The sequence below is a fragment of the Carcharhinus amblyrhynchos genome, chromosome 25 (assembly GCF_965287045.1).
Source record: "Carcharhinus amblyrhynchos chromosome 25, sCarAmb.v2.hapA, whole genome shotgun sequence".
Taxonomy (NCBI): domain Eukaryota; kingdom Metazoa; phylum Chordata; class Chondrichthyes; order Carcharhiniformes; family Carcharhinidae; genus Carcharhinus; species Carcharhinus amblyrhynchos.
The window spans coordinates 6,828,019-6,843,507 of record NC_137348.1 but is presented as its reverse complement, the minus strand read 5'-3'; the positions used below and the strand labels follow the sequence as shown (position 1 = coordinate 6,843,507).

Here is a 15,489-nt window from a genome sequence, read left to right as displayed (position 1 = left end):
CGCATTAAGTTGATCTTTCTCTACACTCTAGCTATGACTGTAACACTACATTCTGCATCTTCCTCTTTCCTTCTCTATGTACAGTATGCTTTGTTGGTATAGCAAGCAAGAAACAATATTTTTCACTGTATACTAATGTATATGACAATAATGTGATATAATAGGGGCAGCACGGTAGCACCGTGGTTAGCACTGCTGCTTCACAGCTCCAGGGACTTGGGTTCGATTCCTGGCTCAGGTCACTGTCTGTGTGGAGTTTGCACATTCTCGTCGTGTCTGCATGGGTTTCCTCTGGATGGTCAGGTTTCCTCCCACAGTCCAAAGATGTGCAGGTTAGGTTGATTGGCTATGCTAAAATTGCCCCTTAGTGTACTAGGATGCTTTGGTTAGAGGGATTAGCGGGTAAAATATGTAGGGATATGGGGGTAGGTCCTGGGCGGGATTGTGGTCAGTGCAGACTTGATGGGCCAAAGGGCCTCTTTCTGCACTGTAGGATTCTAATAAATCAAATCAAAATGACATTTTGGACAACTAGCAACAGGATGAATAGAGTGGTTCTTAATGAGGAAGGATTGAGTGGAGTAGGTCTATATTACCCAGGGTTAGACAAATGAGAGCTGATCTAATTGAAACATATAAAATTCGTCTGGTTCTGACAGGCTAGATTCAAGAGAAAATGTTTCCTCTGGCTGGGAAATCTACAACACAGGGTCACAGCCTCAGAATAAGAGATTGGCCATTTAAGGAATTTCTTGGTTATCTTTGGAATTCTTGGCTGCAGTCATGGAGTACAATAAAGGCAAGGGAAGGAGGAATCTGGGGATCATGCGGGCAAGAGATACTGAGATTGAAGGTGATACTGGGGAGAGAGTGGCATCCTGGTATTATCACTGGGCTAGTAATCCAGAGAATCCAGTGTAATGCTCTGGGAACCCAGAGGCGAAATTTGAATTCAATAAAAATCTGGAATTAAAAGTCTTCTGATGACTATGAAATCATTGCCGCAAAAACTCATCTGGTTCACTAATGTCCTTTAGGAAAGGAAATTTGTCACCCTTACCTAGTCTGACCTACGTGTAACTCCAGAGCCACAGCAATGTGGTTGATTCTAAAATATCTTCAGGGGAGGGCAATAAATGCTGGCCCAGCCAGCGATAAGTGGAATACTTATTCCATAGTATTGTTGAATGACTCAAAGGGCTGAATGGCCCACTGCAACTTTTATTTCTTATGTCCTTATGAAAAGAAGGCGCTTTAACTACGCAGTGGATTGTGCATCATCATTTACCCAACACACACCGAAACACTGTCAACATCTTGAAACAAAATTTTGAACTCCAAAGATACAAGACAATCACTTCAGTTCCTGAAGTCCCACCGTCAATTTATCTTTATTTATCCCAACAACGGTTAGCTACAGATAATAATAAATTCCACCCATCATTTTCACAAGCAGAAACGATTCTTAAAGTTCAAGAGAGCTACGGGAAAGATATTATTGCATTTATCCAAAGGCTTTACAAAAACGAGTAGATAGAATCATTGAATCCCTACAGTGCAGAAGGTGGCCATTTGGCCCACTAAGCCTGCACCAATCACAATCCCAACCAGGTCCTATCCCCACAACCCCAGTTATTTACCCTGCTAATCCCCCTGACACGAAGGGGCAATTTAACATGGCCAATCAACCTAACTCGCACATCCTTGGAGTGCGCTGAGGAAACTGGAGCACCCAGGGGGAGAATGTGTAAACTCCACACAGGCAGTGACCCAAGCTGGGAATCAAACCCAAGTCATAGATACCTTACAGTGCAGGAGGCCATTCAGCCCATCGCGTCTGCACCGACAACAATCCCAATCCCCATAACTCCACATATTTACCCCACTAATCCCTCTAACCTATGCATCCCGGGATACTAAGGGGCAATTTAACATAGCCAATCAACCAAACCCACACATCTTTGAACTGTGAGAGGAAACCAGAGCACCCAGCGGAAACCCACACAGACACAGGGAGAACATGCAAACTCCACATAGACAGTGACCCAAGCTGGGAATCAAACCCAAGTCCCTGGCATTATGGCGTAGCAGTGCTAACCTCCGTACTGCCCATTAATGGCAATAACTGTAGGGTAGCAATGGCGGTTTGATTTGTTTGCAACTTACAACGACTGATACAGGTATTTGAAACTGCCAATCAGGCAACTTACACACAAAGGCACGGGTCACTGTCTGTGCAGAGTTTGCACGTTCTTCCCATGTCTGGGTGGGTTTCCTCTGGGCGCTCCAGTTTCCTCCCACGGTGCAAAGATGTGCTGGTTAGGTTGATTGGCCATGCCAAATTGACCCTAATGCCAGGGGGGATTAGCAGGGTAAATGAGGGTTACAGGAATAAGGCCTGGATGGGATTGTGGTCGGTACAGACTCAATGGGCCAAATGGCCTCCTTCTGTACAATAGTGATTCTGTGATTGATTAGCCATAGTAAATGTGTGGGGTTACAGGGATAGAACAGAATAGTAGGATATTCCGTCGGAGAGTCAGGGCGGACACGATGGGCTGAATGGTCTCCCCTCTGCGGCCCTGGGGATTCTATGATTTCGACAGGATGATATTAGCCTTCAACCAATTGGGCAGCAAGGTGACGAAACAGATTCTCCACCTTTTGTACGGCTGAATTTGTGAACAATGTTGGACGGGGAAAGATTTCCCTGGTCCTTCTGGCCTGTTCCCCACTTTGCAGTTCCTTGCTCATCACCCATCGGAGGCCATTCTGCCCATCTCCCGAGAGCAACGTCCCGATGCCCAGGTCTTTCCAGCGTTCACTCCATCAACTCGCATAGGCTGCAAATCGGGCAGATTCCACAATGGGCTCTTTCCAGAGGCTGGGGAGGAGGTGGGGGGCAGTGGGGTGAGAGAGACATTTCCCCTCTCCCCGTGACCATTTCCATCTGGAGGAATTATTCCACAAACAGCTAATAATACACTCATAACTAATAATACAAGGTGGCCATGTGCTATGATGGTAAATCACCGAAATGACAGCTAAACAAACTTTGTCTGAACGAGGAGATTTTTGCCTCAGATATCTTTTTACTTAGTATTCCTGTTGTTCAAATATTTTGGAAACTGGTCTCCAAATGGCAGATTCATCTTCCGAGAGACTGAATCACATCGAAGTTTAAACTAAACAAAAGAATGATTTAACCTGCAGTGGGGGTGGGGGTGTGGGGGGGTGAGGTGGAAGGGGTTGGAATATATTAATCCTAACTCTAATCACCACTCTCAACAACCTCGTTTTTGAGCTTAAACTTAAGCATTTTTTTTTGCGTTTTATTGCATTGAATAAGCATCACAGGAACAGGATTGGGATTCTGGAAGATTCTACCTGTACAGAGTACGTCGTGGCTGGCCGTCCTGTGCACTTGTGGTGGTTCCCGAGTCGATGCAGCGACAGCAGTCGATGTCTCCCCCCCCACCCATCCCTTCCCCCCCCCATGGCTGCCTCAGGAACCAATACATCCAACGTTGCTCTGGACAGGTCTGCGGTACAAACTAGCCTTACCAAAGGAATCCCACTTTAACCAGGATCTGCAGAGCGATGGACACACAGGGGACCTGTGCGATAATGTACGCCAGCGAGCGTGTGGGTGCCTTAAAAGAAAATAGGTAGGCAATACTATGGACCACCCGTGCCACGAAGAACACCAGGAAGTGGATGTGGGCAATGAAGAGGTTGGGTTCCATCAGCGAGTAGACAGCACCAAGGAACAGGAAGGGAAAGATGTTCTCCCTGGCATTGCGATGGGCTCTGTTGAGGGAATAATTAAATTCACTGGTTACTCATTCAGTGTAATTAAAAATATGGCTACATTGATTAATAAACCATCTTAAAGCACTTTCCTGATTCCTAAATGCTTCAAGGGTGGCGTGGTGGCACAGTGGTTAGTGCTGCTGCCTTGGAGTACCAGGGGCCCGGGTTCAATTCCCGGCTCGGGTCACTGTCTGTGTGGAGTTTGCGAGTTCTCCTCGTGTCTGCGTGGGTTTCCTCCAGATGCTTTGGTTTCTTCCAACAGTCCGAAGATATGCAGGTTAGGCAGATTGGCCATGCTAAATTGCCCCTTAGTGTCCCAAGATGTGTAGATTAGGTGAAATGTGTAAAATCCACACACAGTCACCTGAGGTTGGAATTGAACTCGGGTCCCTGGCGCTATGAGGCAGCAGTGCTAACCACCGTACCAAGAATAACATCCACGACACAATTGAAGTGCACGTGTCTTCAGCACAGTTAGTGATCATATTCAATAATGAATTCAGTCAAAAGTCTGGATTTGAGAGTGGGATTCTAGGACCTCGCCCGCGGGATTCTCTGACCTCGACTGGGATTTTCCGACCTTGCCCACGGCTGGCATTGTCTGACCACACCTGCAGCTGGGATTCTCCAACTCGCCCACAGCTGGGATTTTCCAGCCTCACCCGCACCTGGGATTTTCCAGTTCCGCTGCAGTGAATGGAGATTGGGCTGAGCGCAAAATTCTCCGTTCTCATTCGCAGTGGTGGTGACATCAGAGAATACCGGCCTGAGAGATGAATAATGACCTTTTATAATTGTTGCAAAAACCCATCTGGTTCACTAATGCTCTCGAGGGAAGGAAATCTGCTGTCTTTACCTGGTCTGACCTACATGCGACTCCAGATCCACAGCCTTGTGTGACTGTCTGTGTGGAGTCTGCACATTCTCCCCGTGTCTGCGTGGGTTTTCCTCCGGTTTCCTCCCACAGTCCAAAGACATGCTGGTTAGGTGCATTGAGCCAAACAGGTGCCGTAGTGTGGCGACTAGGGGATTTTCACACTAACTTCGTTGCCTACTTGTGACACTAATAAATAAACTAAAACTTGTTCACCCTCTAACAAAACCCTTTAAGATTTTGAACGCCTCTATTAAATCTCCTCGTAACCATCTCTGCACTAAGAACAATCCCAGGTTCTCCACATCATTGAAGTCCCTTGTTCTGGATACCATTCTTGTCAATCTCATCTGCCAAAACTTGAGATCTTTCTTGAGGTGCCCAGAAATAAATTTACGTTTTGGTCTAACCAGCATTTTATAAAAGTCCAGCATAATTTCCTTGAGCCTGTGCTCTGTTAACAAAACCAAAGATCCCATATTCTCAACTTCTCACTGTATCTCTCCATCCCCCTTCAGAACAGTACAATGTAATTCACATTCTGTCTCCTTCAAGTCCCATGAACCAAGATGGTGTTGGCAAGCATGGACTTCCAGGGGATTACAAACAAGGAACAAAGAACAAGGGCAAATGATTGAAAGAACTTCTCTTAAATTGCACCCAGGACATGTCTGCTTGTCTATGTCCTCTTTTTTACTGTTTTTTGCATCATCGGCAGACTTTGAGAGCATGCCCTGTATCCCTGATCATAAAGAGTTAATACTGATCCCTAGGGAAGAGCACTGTAACAGCACTCTGCACACTCTGAAAAACAACACTTAACCATCGATGTTATCAACATCCTGAGGGTTCCCATTGACCAGAAACTGAACTGGACCAGCCAAATAAACACGTTGGCTCCACGAGCAGGTCAGATGGTTGGGAATTCTGCAACGTGCCTCTCCAAAAGCCTGTCCACCACTGAAACACAGAATCCCTACAGTGCAGAACGTGGCCTGTCAGCCCATGAAGTCTGCTCTGACTCTCCGAAAGTGCATCCCACCCAGGCACCCAATCTGAGCAGAAGTCCGGGTTTCTTTGTGTCCTCACACTGGACACAATCATTAACAATCCACTTTCCACCCAGCCAGCCAGCTTTGAAAACACCGCTAGTTTTAGGGAGGTTAGTGGCATGTACAGGACGTCAGTGTTAACAGAGTTGACTGGGCTGAACTGGGTTCTCCACTGAGAGACACGTGGGTCGGAAATAGTTCACCTCCCTGCCTCAGTACCAGGACAGGATTGCAATGGTTGCAGCACAGGTGACCATTCAGTCCATCGTGTCCTTACTAGTTCTCGTGGGCAGGGTAGATTCAGAAAGAATGTTCCCAATGGAAGGGAACCCCAGACCTAGTGGTCATAGTTTGAGGATAAGAGGTAAACCTTTTAGGACTGAGGTGAGGAGAAATTTCTTCACCCAGATGTTGGTGAATGTGTGGAATTCACTCCCACAGAAAGTAGCTGGTATGTCCGCTACGACTCTATACTTGCACCACGGAAAGCATTATTTCTGGTTGTATCACAGCTTGGTATAGCTCCAGCTCTGACCAAGACCGCAATTAACTACAGAGAGTCATGAACAAAGCCTCGTCCATCACGCAAACCAGCCTCCCATCCACTGACTCTGTCTACACTTCCCACTGCCTTGGAAAAGCAGCCAGCGTTATCAAGGACCCCACGTTCCCCGGACATTCTCCCTTCCACCTTCTTCCGTCGGGAAAAAGTTACAAAAGTCTGAGGACACTCTCCAACCGACTCAAGAACAGCTTCTTCTCTGCTGTAGCAGACTTTTGAATGGACCATTAAGTTGATCTTTCTCTACACCCTAGCTATGACTGTAACACCACATTCCGCACCCTCTCCTTTCCTTCTCTGTGAATGGTATGCTTTGTCCGTATAGAGCACAAGAAAAAATACTTTTCACTGTATACTAATACATGTGTTAATAATAAATCAAATCAAATCAATTGAGGCCAAAATGTTGTCTGATTTCCAGAAAAATATTAGATATATATCTGGGGGCTAAAGAGATCAAGGGATATGGGGGGGAAAGGAGGGATTAGGATATTGAATTTGATGATCAGCCATTATCAAAATGAACGGTGAGCAGGCCCGAATGGCCTCTTGCTTCTAGTTTCTATGACATGGGTGTCACTGGTTGGCCAGCATTTACTGCTCATCCCTAGTTGCCTGAGGGATAACCACATTGCCGCGTCTCTAGAGTCACATGTAGGTAGATCTCCTTCCTTAAAGGATATTAGCGAACCAGATGGGTTTTTCCAACAATCGATAATGGTTCCATGGTCATCAATAGATTCTTAAATCCAGATTTTTTTTATTGAGTTCAAATTCCACCATCTGCCGCGGTGGGACTCGAACTCAACTACTGCCACTCTCTCCCCCGCCCCCCTCTTTTTCTCCATAGCCTGCAGATGTTTGGGAGCGCACCAGGGAGAGAAATTCCTGGAACTCGCAAGAGCTTTCCTTGGCACACAGGCACTTTCCCAGAACAAGAACAATTAGAATTCAGATCGGTTTCCTGACAGGAACAATGCTGATTCAAAGAAAAAGGAATGTTAATCTTGGAGTTATAGGAGCTTTGCACTAAAACTGTATCATTTATAAACAACGGAAAGGATAATGTGTTGAAAGCAAATCCCAATCCCAAAGCAATTCCCATTCCAAATTTCTTGTGACAGGATAAATAAATTGACATAAACACAACATATAAACTTGGAGATTCATTGTGGTTAGAATGGTGGATAGCACTGCTGTCTTACAGCGCCAGGACTCAGATTCAATCCCGGTCTTGGTGATTGTGCAAACTCCGCACATTCTTTCCATCTGTGCGCGTTTCCTCTGGGTGCTCCGATTTCATCCCACCATCCAAAGATGTGGATTGCTATTGAGCAATCAAGGATGCTCATGAAGGATGTGGAGGCTATTGAGAGGGTGCAGAGGAGATTTACAAGGATGTTGCCTGGATTGGGAGACATGCCTTATGAGGATAGGTTGAGGGAGCTAGGCCTCTTCTCCCTGGAGAGACGAAGGTTGAGAGGTGACCTGATAGAGGTTTATAAAATGTTGAGAGGTATAGATAGGGTGGATTCTCGGAGGCTATTTCCCAGGGCTACAAGAGGACAGAGGTTTAAGGTGCTGGGGAGCAGGTACAGAGGAGATGTCAGGGGTAAGTTTTTCACTCAGAGGGTGGTGAGTGAGCGGAATCGGCTGCCGTTGGTGGTGGTGGTAGAGTTGAACTCAAAGAACAAAGAACAACACAGCACGGGAAACAGGCCCTTCGGCCCAATGAGCCCACGCCGCCATTTTAACATTGTGCTTTTCCTCTTCCACTCTTGACCCATGTCTACGCTTATGGCACCTACATTGGAAACCAGATTGAGGGGAGAATAATTTCAGGACAATTTGTTAACACCAATCAGCCTAAGGGCACATCTTTGGGGTGTGGGAGGAAACTGGAGCACTCGGAGGAAACCCACGCAACCACGGGGAGAATGCGCAAACTCCCACAGACACTGGCCCAAATCCATGTATCTGCACAGCAAACAGTGATAGTCACTGAGCTGTCGCGGTGCCCATCTGCTGGTCCAGTTTAAGCGCACACAAACGTCTTTTAAGAGACTTCTGGATGAGTACATGGGATTTAATGGGATTGAGAGTTACAGATAGGCCTGGTAGGTATGGATATGATCGGCGCAACTTGTGGGCCGAAGGGCCTGTTTGTGCTGTAGTGTTCTATGTTCTATGTGTAGATTAGGTGATTGGCCATGGTAAATTGCTCTTTAGTGTCCAAAGATGTGCAGGTTTGGTGAATTGGCCATGTTAAATTCCTCCTTAGTGTCCAAGGACGTGCAGGTTAGGTGGATTGATCATGCTAAACTGCCCCTTAGTGTCCCAAGATGTGTAAATTAGATGTATGTGAGGTTATGGGGATAGGATGGGAGAAAGGGCCGGGGCAAGATGTACCATTAGAGAGTTAGTGCAGGCTCAATGGGCTGAATGGCCTCCTTCTGCACTGTAGAGATTCTATGAACTGTACAACTGCCAATAGTGCTGTGCAAAAAAAAAGTGATCTCTGCAATTAATTAAAAAGTGAGGTATAGAGCCTTGCACAACCTCGGGCAATCCCAAAGCCCCTTCCTGCCAACGAGGTGCTCTTTGGGTAGTCACTGTTGTAATATTGGAAAATCTCACACATTAATGTCTGGTGTCAGTTGTGGCTGAGTTGGAAGAACTCTCACCACTGAGTCAGGGGGTTGTGGTTTTGAGCCCTGCCCTCAAGTCAAGAGGTTGAGGTCATAACCTGCGACAGATGCTCCCAGTGCAGTACTGAAAGAAGTGCTATCTTTCCGATGAAATGCTAAACTTAGACCCTGTCTACCATCTCAAATCCATAGAAACGTTTCAAAAAAAGGAGGTCGTTCTGGTCACCTGACAAACATCATGAAACAAGCCTCAACGTTTGAGAGAGCTTGCCGCAAGCAATTTGTGCGGAGTTTGCACATTCTCCCCATGTCGGCGTGGGCTTCCTCTGGATGCTCTGATTTCCTCCCACAGTAGAAATATGTGCAGGTTAGGTGGATTGACCTTGCCGAATTGCCCCTCAGTGTCCAAAGATGTATAGGTTAGAGGAATTAGTAGTGTAAATAGAGACGGTTACAGGGATAGAGCCTGGATAAGATGTTCTGTCACAGACTCGGGCTGAATGCTCCGCACTTTCGAGATTTTGTGATTCAAAGAAATAGAAATTCTCCAGGCAGGTAAATGTGACACTAATCTGGATCAGGTATTTAAATATCTGAGCGAGAACCCCAAATTACATGATGGGTTTCATCTCACAATCTAAAGATGTGTGGGTTAGGTAGATTGACCATACTAAATTGCCCCTCAGTGTCTCAAGATGTGTAGGTTAGATAGATTGGTCATGCTAAATTGCACCTTAGTGTCCCAAGATGTGTAGGTTAGAAGGGATTAGCCATGGTAAATGTGCGGGGTTATGGGGATAGGGCAGGGAGAGAACCCGAGTTTGGCACTCTGTCTGGAAGTCGGTGCAGACTCAATGAGCCGAATGGCCTCTTCTGCACTGTAGGGATTCTGTAAATTTATCAACCATATTTATTACATGTCAATAGTGATTGAACTCCCAAAGTATTTGATTTGCTGTTCATATATTTCGGGATGTTGGGAAATGGTGAAAGGTGCTTTGGATTTGCAAATCTTCCTTGTATTTACCTCTTTCGACGTACACCAGATTGCAAACCGGGAAGGCGAAACTCGAAACTTTACAAATGGCCATTCACTGAGTGTTTTCCATTATGTGGATATGACTGCAGGGAACACTTCTCCTGTTTTTCTTGTGCATCAACATGTGTTCTTCATTAACTTTGGTTAAAAGTGCCAGGAATTTCATTATCCCAAGGCATTTCCTTTGTCTTTATGAGTAAAGAGAGATTTCCTCAAAAACTGAGGGACTGTGAGTCACATATTTCCTTACTAAATCAGATATCGTATTTATTGAAACACTGGGCTTTATTTCTAGACAGATAGAATTGAAAAGCAGAGAAGTTAGACCACAGCTGAAGTACCTTTATCGTGAATAGATCTAGTCTTTAATTAAAAAAAATATAAAAGTACTGACTAAGGTGCAAAGACTTACAAGCAAATCGCTTTGGCGCAGAATGAGGCCATTCAGCCTGTCGTGTTTACACCAGCTCTCCAAAGGAGCATCATGATTGAGTGCCATTCCCCTGCCTTTTCCCTGTACCCCATGCACACTATTTCAATAGAAACAATCATCTAATGCCCTCTTGCATGCCTCAGTTGAACTTGCCTCCACCGCACTCCTAGGCCGTGCATTGCAGACACCACGTGCTTGCCACGTGCAAATGATTTTCCCCAACCACATTTGCTTCTTTTGCAAACCACTTTAAAATCTGTATGTCCCTTTCGTTGTAGAATCATAGAATCCCTATCGTGCAGAAGGAGGCCATTTGCCCCATTCAGTCTACACCGACCACAATCCCACCCAGGTCATATACCCTTAACTCCACCTATTTGCCCTGCTAATCTCCCTGACACAAAAGGGACAATTTAGCAAGGCCAATTAACCTGACCTGTACATCTTTGGAGTGTGGGAGGAAACGGGAGCACCCGGAGGAAACCCACGCAGACACGGGGCAGAACGTGTAAACTCCACACAGACAGTGACCCAAGCCTGGAATCGAACCCGGGCCCCTGGTGCTGTGAACCTCCAAGGAGAACAGTCCCAACCTCTCCAATCGATCCTCACAACTGAAGTTTCTCATCCCTGGAACCATTCTTGTAAACCTCTTCTACACTCTCTCCAAAGTGTTCACATCTTTCCTCTTATGTGATGCCCAGAACTGTGTACACAATCCCAGCTGAGGATGACGCCAGAATTGAGAGGTTGTATTTATTCACAAAAGCTAAACAGGCTGGGATTTTTACACCTAGAGCACAGAAGACTGTAAATCATTTTTGCACCTTCTCCTGTGTTTCTATATATCTCCTGCCACCAACATCCTTCCCTAAATCACATTCCCTCAATCAAAGCCAACTTTAAGCTTTTGGGGATCTGCTCCCTCATTCAGCCTCCTCTTTACCATTTTTAATTCCATTCTATATGGCCCAACCTCCTCTATCTGAGAATGACTCCTCCAAAACTCCCCGTCAGTAATGTTCCAATAGTGGTCACAAAGAACCTCATGATAATGGCTCATGTTCTACTCCACTCCTTAAAGGCTAACCATCATACCAGCACAGTCATGGGCCAAATAGCCTTCCGGATTTTGAAGTTCATTCTAAAAGTTTCATCCCTACTTTCAGATCCTTCCATGGCCCTGTCCCTCCCCATCTCTGCCATCTTCTTTCACCCCATAAACCTTCTGAGATATCTGCGTTCTTCCCGACTCTGGCGTCATGGGCATTCCCTCTTCACTACACCACTGGCGGCCGCACCTTCAGCTGCCCAGGCTCCGAGCTCTGGAATTCCCTTCCTACACCTCTCCACTTCGCTACTTGCTTTCTTCATATAAGACATTCCTTACACCCTACCTTTCTGACCAAGATTTTGGTTCATCTGACCTACTATGGTGCGGTGGCACAGTGGGTAGCACTGCTGCCTCACAGCGCCAGGGACCTGGGTTCAGTTCCTGGCTTGGTGGAGCCAAGCTTGGGTCACTGTCTGTGTGGAGTTTGCACATTCTCCCTGTGTCTGCGTGGGTTTCCTGTGGGTGCTCCGGTTTCCTCCCACAATCCAAAGATGCACATTGGCTGTACTAATTTCTCCCTCAGTGTATCCGAACAGGTGCCGGAGGGTGACAACTAAGGGAATTTCACAGTAACTTCATTGCAGTGTTAATGTAGTGGAAGCAGGCATATTAGCAATATTTTAGAGGCATCTGGATGGTTACATGAATAGGGAGGGAACAAAATCATAGAATCCCTGCAGTAGAGAAAAAGGCCATTCGGCCCATTGAGTCTGTACTGACAACAATCCTACCCAGGCCCTATTCCCGCAATCCCATGCATTTACCCTGCTAATTCCCCTGACACTAGGGTCAATTTAGCATGGCCAATCCACCTAATCTGCACATTTTTTTCACTGTGGGAGGAAACCGGAGCACCCCGGAGGAAACCCACGCAGACATGGGAAGAATGTGCAAACTCCACAATACAGGGACACAGACCCAGTAAGGGCAGAAGGTTTTTTTTTGTTTAGTTAGGGCATTAGGGTCAGTTCAGGCTTGGAGGGCCAAATGGCCTGTTCCTGCTCTGTACTATTCTTTGCTCTTTATTGCCGCATTTGCACCATTAAGGTTATATAAAATCGCTGAAAGTTATGGCTGATACTTAAAGACCTAAGGACCCTTTTAATGTCTAAATTTATGATTGGCAACACCACTCAATTTCTCCAGCTCATAAATGGAACAACTGTACCAGCCTTGTCACACTCCCCTAACTTGTAAATAGTCTTTTTCTCTTTCTCTCTTTTTTACTCTTTGAATTCAATCTTTATTTCCTTCTCTCTGACTATGATTATAGGTGGCACGATAACACAGTGGTTAGCACTGCTACCTCAAGGCCAGGGATCCGGGTTCGACTCCCAGTTTGGGTGACTGTCTGTAGGGAGGTTGCATGTTCTCCCCGTGTCTGCGTGGGTTTCTACCAGGTGCTCCAGCTTCCTCCCACAGTCTGAAAGACGTGCTAGTTAGGTGCACTGACCCAAACAGGTACCATAATGTGGGGATTTTCACAGTAACTTCATTGCTGTGTTAATGTAAGCCTTACTTGTGACACTAATAAATAAACTTTCCAAAAATCACATTATGATTTAACGTTTTAAGTTTCCTTTGTGATTTGATTTTGGCTCAGGCTGTTCCTCTTCCTTTTTGGGAGCTGCCCCTTTTAATTTGTCCTTAAGTTAATTTGAGTTTGTTTACTTGTTAGGTGTGCAAAAGAGATACCTGATGAGCCTTAAATCAGGGAGCCTCATTCTCCCTATTTAAAGCAGGTCTGTCAGGCTCCCAGCCTGCATTCAGCAGGGAGCAACTAGGCAGCTGCTGTGTACAGATGTATGGTGTAAATAAAGTAACTTGATGACGGGACTTTCACCTCCGGGGAGTTATTACAATTGGCCATGCTAAAATGTTGAATTGGTGCCGGAGAGTGGCGACTAAAGGATTTGAACAGCAACTTCATTGCAGTGTTAATGTAAGCCTATAATAGGCTTACGTTAACTAATAAATAAACTTAAAAAAAAAATCACTCCTGTGTTTGCCTACTCAACAATGCTGACTAAAGTTGAAAGTTGATTGATTAACTGTCTAACTCATTCAAATGGTGTGAAAGTCAGATGTGCAAGAGCTTACTCAGCTGTGGCGTAGTTGGCAACTCTCTCACTTCTGAATCAGAATGTTATCATATAAGTTCAAGTCCCACTCCAGCAACTTGAGAGCAACTATTTACGCCAACACTTCCAGAGCAGAAGTAAAGGAGTGCTGCATAGCTTCTATCTTCCCGATGAGGCATTCAGCCAAGAGCTGGCCTCCTCTCTCAGGTGGATGTAAAACATCCTGTGGCACTCTTTTAAAGAAAGGCAGCACAGTGGTTAGCACCGCTGCCTCGCAGTGCCAGCGGCCCGGGTTCAATTCCGGCCTCGGGTCACTGTCTGTGTGGAGTTTGCAGGTTCTCCCCGTGTCTCCATGGGTTTCCTCCGGGTGCTCCGGTTTCCTCCCACACTCCAAAGATGTGCAGATTAGATTGATTGGCCATGCTAAAATTGAGCCTAACATCAGGGGGATTAGCATGTGAGGTTATGGGAATAGGACCTGGGTGGGATCGTGGTCGGTGCAGACTCGATGGGGCGAATGGCCTCCTTCTGCACTGTAGGCATTTTATGATTCTATGAAGAGCAAGGAAATCATCCCCAAAGTCCTGACCAATATTTATCTCTCAATCAACCTCACAAAAACAGGAAACAGGGAGGGCTTGCTCAAACCATACAAGGCACTGGGTTAGACCACACCTAAAATACTGTGAAAATTTTAATCCCTTTATCTAAAGAAAGATATACTGGCATCGGAGGCAGTCCAGAACAGGTTCACTAGTTTGATCCCAGGTATGGAGCGATCTTCTAATGAGAGGTTGTGTAGGTTGAGCTTGTACTCATTGGCATTTAGAAGAATGAGAAGTGACCTATATTGGGCACAATCTTAACTGCCGTTCACAACACGTTCCCACTGCAGCGAGCTCGGAGAAGTTAGCGGCCAGCCGAATCTCCTGTTCACTGCAGCGGGATGGGAAAATCCCGCCGGCGTGAATGGTGATAAGATTCCGGCCACAGAATTCTCACGGGGCTTGACAGGGTAGATGCTGAGACATAGTTTCCCCTTGTGGGAGATTCTAGGACCAGAGGGAAACATCTCAGAATAAGGGGGTCATGCAGTTAGGACAGAGGGGGAATTTCTTCTCCCAGAGGGGAGTGAATCTGTGGAATTCTTTACTGCAGAGTGCTGTGGAGGCTGGGTTGTTGAGATAGACAGGTTTCTAATCAGTAAGGAAATCGAGGGTTATGGAGATATGGTGGGAAAGTGGGGTTGAAGATTATCACATCAGATCATTCACGATGGAACATAGAACATTACAGCGCAGTACAGGCCCTTTGGCCCTCAATGTTGCACCAACCAGTGGAACCAATCTAATGGCCCTCTAACCTAAACTATTCCAATGTTATCCAGACATTTATCCAATGACCATTTTAATGCCCTTAAAGTTGGCGAGTCCACTACTGCTGCAGGCAGGGCATTCGATGCCCTTACTACCCTCTGAGTAAAGAACCTACCTCAGACATCTATCCTATATTTATCACCCCCCCCAAAGCTAAGCCCCTCATGTTAGCCATCACCATCCGAGGAAAAAGGCTCTCACTGTCCACCCTATCTAATCCTCTGATCATTTTGTATGCCTCAACTAAGTCACCTCTTAACCTTCTTCTCTCTAACAAAAACAACCTCAAGTCCCTCAGCCTTTCCTCATAAGACCTTCCCACCATACCAGGCAACATCCTGGTAAATCTCCTCTGCACCCTTTCCAATGCTTCCACACCTTTCCATGATCTCAATGAATGCCGGAGCAGACGCAATGGGCTGAATGGCCTACTTCTGCTCCCTTTTGGTCTAACAGGTTATTTGGAAATGATCACATTGCCAATTTGCACACAAGCA

General features: G+C 46.0%; 1 protein-coding gene across 1 annotated transcript in view; it reads right to left on the bottom strand.

The window, feature by feature from the left end:
* Positions 1–3,493: 3,493 nt before the first annotated feature.
* Positions 3,494–15,489, bottom strand: part of ptges (prostaglandin E synthase) — a 28,021-nt gene continuing 16,025 nt past the window's right edge. The window contains exon 3 of the mRNA XM_080211981.1: positions 3,494–3,810. Coding sequence (XP_080068107.1) covers positions 3,561–3,810 — 250 coding nt within the window. The 3' untranslated portion in view covers positions 3,494–3,560. The remainder of the gene's footprint in view (positions 3,811–15,489) is intronic.